At 32.9% G+C, this 7,551-nt stretch overlaps 1 protein-coding gene across 3 annotated transcripts in view; it reads left to right on the top strand.

Moving 5' to 3' along the window:
• The window catches only part of LOC106471954 (alpha-scruin-like), a 23,318-nt gene extending 15,999 nt beyond the window's left edge, over nucleotides 1-7,319 (top strand). For 2 of the 3 annotated variants that reach the window (XM_022400564.1, XM_013932577.2), the window contains 4 exons: nucleotides 4,369-4,552; nucleotides 4,916-5,122; nucleotides 5,785-6,005; nucleotides 6,814-7,307. In XM_022400564.1, the coding sequence (XP_022256272.1) occupies nucleotides 4,404-4,552; nucleotides 4,916-5,122; nucleotides 5,785-6,005; nucleotides 6,814-7,028 (792 nt within the window). In that variant the 5' untranslated portion in view covers nucleotides 4,369-4,403 and the 3' untranslated portion in view covers nucleotides 7,029-7,307. Of the gene's footprint in view, nucleotides 1-4,368; nucleotides 4,553-4,915; nucleotides 5,123-5,784; nucleotides 6,006-6,813 lie in introns of all 3 variants that reach the window. The other variant, XM_013932576.2, reaches the window with a different exon arrangement.
• The last annotated feature ends 232 nt before the right edge of the window (nucleotides 7,320-7,551 follow it).

Below are 7,551 nucleotides of genomic sequence, written 5' to 3'. Positions count from 1 at the left end.
GTCCTACCATATAAGTATTCTATAATTTAATATTTCATTGGACTAAAAACATTTCAATAAGGCAGTTAAAATTTTGTTTTAAACCCTCTTTCCTTAACATTTTCTCTCTGAAATTTTTGTTATTATTAAAAGTCCTTGAATTAGCTAGTAAAGCTAATAAGGAAATTTTAGGAATAGTAAATATATATATTTGTTAATAAAGGAAATATAGAGATCTTGATATCCAGCCAAATTATGTACTTTAATTATCAAGTTCTACATAATTAGTAGTTCGGTTTCTTTGATGAATAAAGAACGTTTGTAGTAAAAATCTAATATATTGAATTAACATTAGTATTTATTTATGTTTTTAATACATCAGTGTAGAACAAGGTGGAAATTCTGACTGGTATTAGGGGGAGTGTAAAGTCGCCATCTCTTTATATAGAATTTTTAATCTCAGAAATGCACATTGTGAGGGAACAAATTGGTATTAACACGTTAATGTAAAATACTATTTATAGGTTCAATGCCTTGCCAAAGTATTCACTCCTACCAATAATATCACATTTTGATGAAATACAAATAACATAAAACATTTTTTAATGAACTTGTTCTAATTGAAAACCCTAATGATCAAACTTAATGCTGTTATGTGTGAAGGAGGTTGAATGTCAGCAAAACCAGCAAATAAAATATATATAAACTGAAATTTGCTGATTGCATGAGTATTCAGACCCCCCTACATCAGTACTTGGTGGAAGAACCTTTGGCAGCAAATACTGCTGTAAGTCTTTTTGAATAGGCTTCTACCATTTTGCACAATGGGATGGTGTAATTTTTGCCCATTCTTCCTGGCAAAAATTGCTCCAATCCTGACAAGTATAGTGGGAATCATTTATGGACTGCAGTCTTCAAATTTTGCCAATAATGGTATATTGGATTCAAGTTCGAGCTTTGGCTGGGCCACTCCAGGACATTCACTTTCTTTCTTTTTTTTTTTTTTTGAAACCACTCCAGTGTGGCTTTGGCTTTGTGGTTTGGGTCATTGTCCTGCTGAAATGTGAATTTTCGACCCAGTTTTAGATTCTTGGCTGACTCAAGCAGGTTTTCCTCTAGGATTCTCTTGAACCTTGCACCATCCATCTTTCCCTCAATCCTGAGAAGCATTCCAGTACCTGCTGATGAGAATCATCCCCATAACATGATGCTGCCATCACCATGCTTGACAGTGTGGATAGTGTTGACTGGATGATGTGTTGTGTTGGGCTTGCACCAAACATAACTTACACCAAAAAGTTAAATTTTTGTTTCGTCTGACCACAAAACCTTCTGCCACATGTCTGCAATATCATTTACATGTTTTGTCACAAACTCCATATGAGATTTAAGATGATCCTCTTTCAGTAATGGCTTCTTGCTTGCCACTTGCCCATACAGGCCAGCTTTGTGTAGGGTCTGAGATATTGTCGATGTATGAACACTGACTTCCATCTCAAACATGGAACTTTGCAAACCTTTCAAAGTCACTGTTGGCCTCACAGTGGCATCTCTAACAAGTTTCCTGCTTGCCCGGCTGCTTAGTTTGAAGGGTGGCCTGAACTGGGTAGTGACTAGGTGGTATGAAGCACATTCCACTTCTTAATGATGGACCTCACCGTAATCAAAGGTATAATCAGTGACTTTGAAATTTTCTTGTAACCTTCTCCTGATTTGTGATTCTCTGCCATTTTATCCCTTTCTTGTTTTAAAATCTCCTCGTCCTTCATGGTTGGTTGGTTGTATCACTAGGTGAGTTGTGGCTTGTTTAGATACATTTACTCTGAAGTCAAGTTAAACTACTTTGATTACACACAGACAGAGACCATTACACTAATTTTGTGACCTTTCAAACTAATATTTTGCACCTGAATTGATTTAGGGTTGCCATAACAAAGGGGTTGAATACTTATGCAATTGAAATATCGCCCCCCAGTGGCACAGCGGTATGTCTGTGGACTTACAATGCTAGAATCCGAGTTTCGATACCCGTGGTGGGCAGAGCACAGATAGCCCATTGTGCAGCTTTGTGCTTAATTAGAAACAAACAAGCAATTGAAATATTCTAATTTTCTTTGAAAATTTTACTTACTTACATAATATCAGCGTTTTTTTTAGCTTTTCCACTTTGGAGTAAATTGTGTAGATTTTAATATTAAAGTTCCATTTGAAAGTTTTATGACTGCAAGCTCAGACAGCAACAAAATGTGGAACTTTGAAGTAGGAGGGATGAATACTTTTTCAAGGCATTGTATGTGTTTATAGGCCTGTAGAATCTGTTCATCATTTTATCTTGAAATTCAGAGGTTATGATTGTGTCATTTGAGATGAACTCTATTATATCCACATTTTGATGTATTTAGGCCTTTCTTCTTGTTAGAGAGTAAATAGTAACCTAGTTGCAATAGATATTTACATTTATAACACAGATGTACATAGCAACAAATAGTCAGGCTCCTCTACCGAGAGTTATTGATACTTAACTAGAATACTGAGTAAATGTGCGTACTTACCAAGCTGTGGTTAAAACGCCCGTCTTCAGCATTTCATGGCAGATAATTCATCCACAATATTATCTATGTTCAATTTTCCTTCTCGTGCATGTTCTGTACTCAACAAAGCTATTCCTGATTTTAATTAGCGTATATTTATTATAATAGGTTGTCAGTGTTTCAGTGGCACTTTGAGTGTTTTGTGGCTTTCGTGAGATCAAACTATTATCGCTGTAACATTTGAGACACCATTTACAGGTTCTAAATTTTGCACTGAAGAACTAGAAGAAAACCAAATTAGAAACATTCAAGCTTTATTTAAGCCACGTCTCTTCAGATACTTCATCACTTGTTCCTCACAGAAGAATAATTCTAGACGGCTTTCCGTGCGTGTATGTAGCAAAACGCAAGGCACACAAAGAATTGTAATAAGTTGACCATCATGTTGGACAAAACCTTTTGATGTGCACCTCTGACTTACAACCACAACTTCGGTGTTATTTTATGTATTGTTTCCTCTTTTGTTCTGCACTTTACGAAACATTTGAATGACTATTTCGAGTTTTGAGAAAAACTGCCATCCTGACCGTGTGTATTGTATATAAGCACAGACTAAAATATACAGACTTTAAATTCCATGCCACGTTTTACAGTTTATTACCTTGTGTTTCAAGTTTGCAAACTGATAATATATGACTGTACTAGATATATGTTATCATGTATAAAGGTCCCCAAAACCCAAGGGTATTTAAAGATTAGTCGGTTGGCTATTTTATCTCCATACCTGGCCAGATGCACAATCATGAAAAGACATGTTGTAAAGAAGCACGGCATATCACAAGTTACTTCTGTATAGAGAGGACAAGAAGGGGTGATTACTTCTATAAATATTAATTCTGTTAGCATATGAATCAATGCCAACAGTGTAGCCGTTGAATTACTTGAAGATTTTTATTGACATGTAGTGAAAAAATATCATAATACTCTGTATAACACTAATTCTTAAAGTATGGTTGTTCTAAATGTAAGATTCATAAAACTTGTATATATTTGTCAGTTTTAAATACAAAACTGATCTAAAGGATAATGACAAGTCAAGTGTAATTTTTTTCAGTTTTCTTGTCATATTATGGTATTTAGTATAAAATGAAAGAATACATTATAAGTTGATTGTTGTAAACTGAAACTTGGCTGACAGCACACGTTGCCATTTGACATTTAAAATTATTTTATGTATAATCCCTATTGTTCATTCATTATTTGTGTTGTTAGGGTAAAATTGTTACAGTTATGATAAACATGGTATCTCATAGTGAAGCAAGTGGATGTGATAAAACTATAGCTGACAATGCATAGAAAAAAGTATGCATTTAAAGTCAATTGTTACTGTCATGTTTTTCTAATGAAATACTTTGTTTAACAATATGAATCATTTGTATTATGTTTCCTTTGTGCTCTAACTTCACTTTGTAATGTAAAGATAGATTTATAATGTGTATATATCATGAAAGAATGTGTAGTATGTGGAGTTCGCCAGACACAAAGTATCATGCTTTGTTTACACTAGAAGCTCCACTAGATACCTCTAGTAAATCGGGCTTTCCAATGAATCAATGTATAAATCAGTCTGTGGTATAAGTAAAGCCCCTTAGCAATCAAACTCAACAGTCATATCTATGCTGGTTCTTCGTAGACTATGGATTATTTGTGTGTGTATGCGTAGAGTAAGAAAGTGTTTTATATTTTTTTTTACTGTCTTTCTCCTGGCTTGGGACTTTTTGACTTCCGGGCTCTGTAGCCATGCTATGACAGTATGTACGCAACTAATTTATAACACTCAACTTTTTTTTCAATCCAGGTGGATACGATCCAGATTCAAGTAAGAGTGGTGAAATGATACCGACAGGAACTACTTATGTACTTGACCTCACCACGAAAGAATGGGAAAGTAAACGGAACATGATCTGTGCTCGAGCACACCACGGTGTTGTAACTATTCGTGGCCGTATTTATGCTATCGGTGGTCGTGATAGCAGAGGGAGGTAAGTAGCACATGCATGAAGTAAAACACAATATTTTATTTTTTAATCGTGTAAAAAATTACAAGTATGATGAGTAAAGTATTGATGGAAAATGTTCTTCTTTGTTTTTTTAATCCCAAATGAACTGCATAGTAAAGACAGACATGGTAAAGTTTAACTATTTGTGTAAATAATTTACAATATCGTGCATACTTATTACACCAGATTTTGGTTTTATATGAATGATATTACGAACGTCAGTAAATGAAAGTTTGATTTGTATTATGCACAAAATGAAATAAAAAGTTTATTTCTTTAGCATCATTTTATTGTTTGTATATTACATAAAATAATATTTTTAAACGGAATATTATTTAATAATAGAGTGGTTTCGTCTATGGAAGTATACACACCGGAAATAGACGCCTGGGAAATGGAGAGACCAATGCCCATACCACGCATGGGTCTGGGTGCAGTGACCTACATGGGATTTATCTGGGTACTTGGTGGGTTGACGTCGTTTCCAGAAAATTCTGATTATGATTCACCAGTTCTTGATAGCGTGTTGTGCTATGATCCAGTAACTAGAATGTAAGTTATTGTGAAACAATTACTATAAAAATAACATTTGTGTAAGAATGATAAATAAACTTCCGATTGAAAGTAAAGAAGAGTGTATAAAGATAGTGATACCTGTCCACTAATAACAGGAATCATCACTATACAAGTTAAGAAAATTGACTTATATCATACAATATAGGAATACTCCAATATACGTATCTGTTCTCATCACATGTTAGTATTGTAAATGTTTTAACGTTTAGCAGATTTGAGATGGTTAAAAATAGAGTCAACGAGTGGTTTGATTTGCAAATATCATGATGGAACAAGTATGACGTATCTATTTTAAGTCAGTTAAGAACTATAGTTTCAAGCCGTTTTAGTTTTTTTCAGCTCAGATAACTCTTTCACAAAAACTTAACAATAATACATTTGTTGATTAAAAAGTGTTATCAACTGTATGTTTCATGGTTAAATATTCTTGTTTAGAATTAAGCCAATTCTTAAGATTTTCTTTGGAAGAAGTTTTCTGTAGAGCTTCAAAAACACAAAATTATAGAAAAATCACTATTTTTTTCTGTTTTCATTATAAATTCATATTAAACATATAAGTATCGTGTAACAAAACGATTTCCAATAATCTTGACATTTTTACTCTCATATTTGACTAAATACAATATTTTTTAACCTAGATGGTCATCTCGTCCTCCGCTGCCAATGGCTAAGGCTTACTGCTCAGCCGTTGTTGCACAAGATAAACTGTGGGTTGTTGGCGGTTGTTGTGTTTCTCAGTCCAATAAAAACCACCTAGTGAGCACAGGATTGCTCGATATTTATAATATGGACTGTAACAAGTGGGAAACTAGAGCCGAGCTACAAATACCGAGACATTCTGCTGGGGTTGTTGCTTTTGGTAAATACTTCCCTTCTAAAGTGTTGTATTTCTAACATAGGATATTAATTACTGTACAACGATGAACACAGTAATGTTTAAGCACTATTATAAACATTTTGAATAATTAAATGGTATTAGAATTAAGTAATTTGCTAAAAGATTTCTTTTACTCTTTACATTGGTACGAAATGTTAAAACAACGTAAATATAAAAATAGTTCATTAATTTTTTACTAAAGACGTTAGTAACAAGATACCTTTGTAGTTGAAGAGCAGATCAATCATTTTGCTTTGCGCTAATAAACCCAAACAACTATACCATATAATCCATTAAGTATAAATCACAATTTATCTAATGAGATTTGTATATACTTAAACTAGAAAATGCAAAATAAACTTTATGATGTCACTCGGTAACGATTAAATTTGATATACAAACAACTTTCTTGTTACAATGTTTTAGTGTTAAAATTATAAAATCCACTGTCTTATCTAGCCGATATGAAATACGCGATAAATAGAAACTAAATAAACTTGATTAGACATACTAATGAGGAATATTTCAGATCAGTGCTTACAATATAAATTACATACATTACATAATTGGCTTAGCAAGACAGTTCCTGAAAATCTAGAAGATATTTAGTTGTTATAACTCCTTGTAAGTATTGTAATGCTCAAGTACTTGTTTAAATTAATCTACAAAGAATTTGTATTTTTTGTTTGGAATTTTTATATCTACTGATAATTGTTTAAGTTTACATACAGAATATAAAGCATTACTTTTTTACCCTAACTAATAAAGTTGTTGCTGATGCTCTTTGCAGAAGCCTTTATCTATGTTATTGGAGGTATAAGCAGTAAAGAATGGGGACCAGTTTCAAAAACTGAACTCTTCATGTTGGACGACGAAAGCATCAGAAAACCGAAAGAAATCCCTGTTCCTTTAACTGGTGTGTCAGTAATTGCCATACCTCCAGTAGAAGCTGTTTTACGAACAAAAAGTCTCAGTTCTGTGATTCGACGAATAATTGACCATTGATTTGCTTACTGTAATTCGGAATGCAAATATCCAAAAATCTCACCTGAAATGACAAAGTAGGGGCTTTTACTCTGAAGTTTTTAAAATTGTTGGGGTATTAATATTTGAGTGTAATATATATATGATTTCCTGTTGAAACATTCTAATGGATGTCAGTTTGTTTTTCAAAATTCAAATTATACCACTCGAAGTGATAACTTATTAAATCAAATACTGTTTATGTTTGTTTTGTGGATTACATTTTAGTTCGGAGTTGTTGTTTTGTGGATGAAGTTTAAGTTAGGAGTTCTTGTTGTTTTGCGATTTCTTCAACTTATGTAAATGAAATTGAACATGGAATAAAATAAAAAATAACAGTGTGTAAAAGAGAGATTTTAATAAGTAATTTTAAATCGAACTTTTAAGGAAAAGAAAAATAAGTATTGAAAGAGTGTTATGTTGGTTCTGATGGGATATAGTTTCTCATAACAACAGAATACTCCTATGCTATATAAAATATATACACATAAAAGCAACTGTATGT

Source organism: Limulus polyphemus, unplaced genomic scaffold (assembly GCF_000517525.1).
Source record: "Limulus polyphemus unplaced genomic scaffold, Limulus_polyphemus-2.1.2 Scaffold4985, whole genome shotgun sequence".
NCBI classification, from domain to species: Eukaryota; Metazoa; Arthropoda; class Merostomata; order Xiphosura; family Limulidae; genus Limulus; species Limulus polyphemus.
This window is presented reverse-complemented; position numbering and strand designations above follow the sequence as displayed.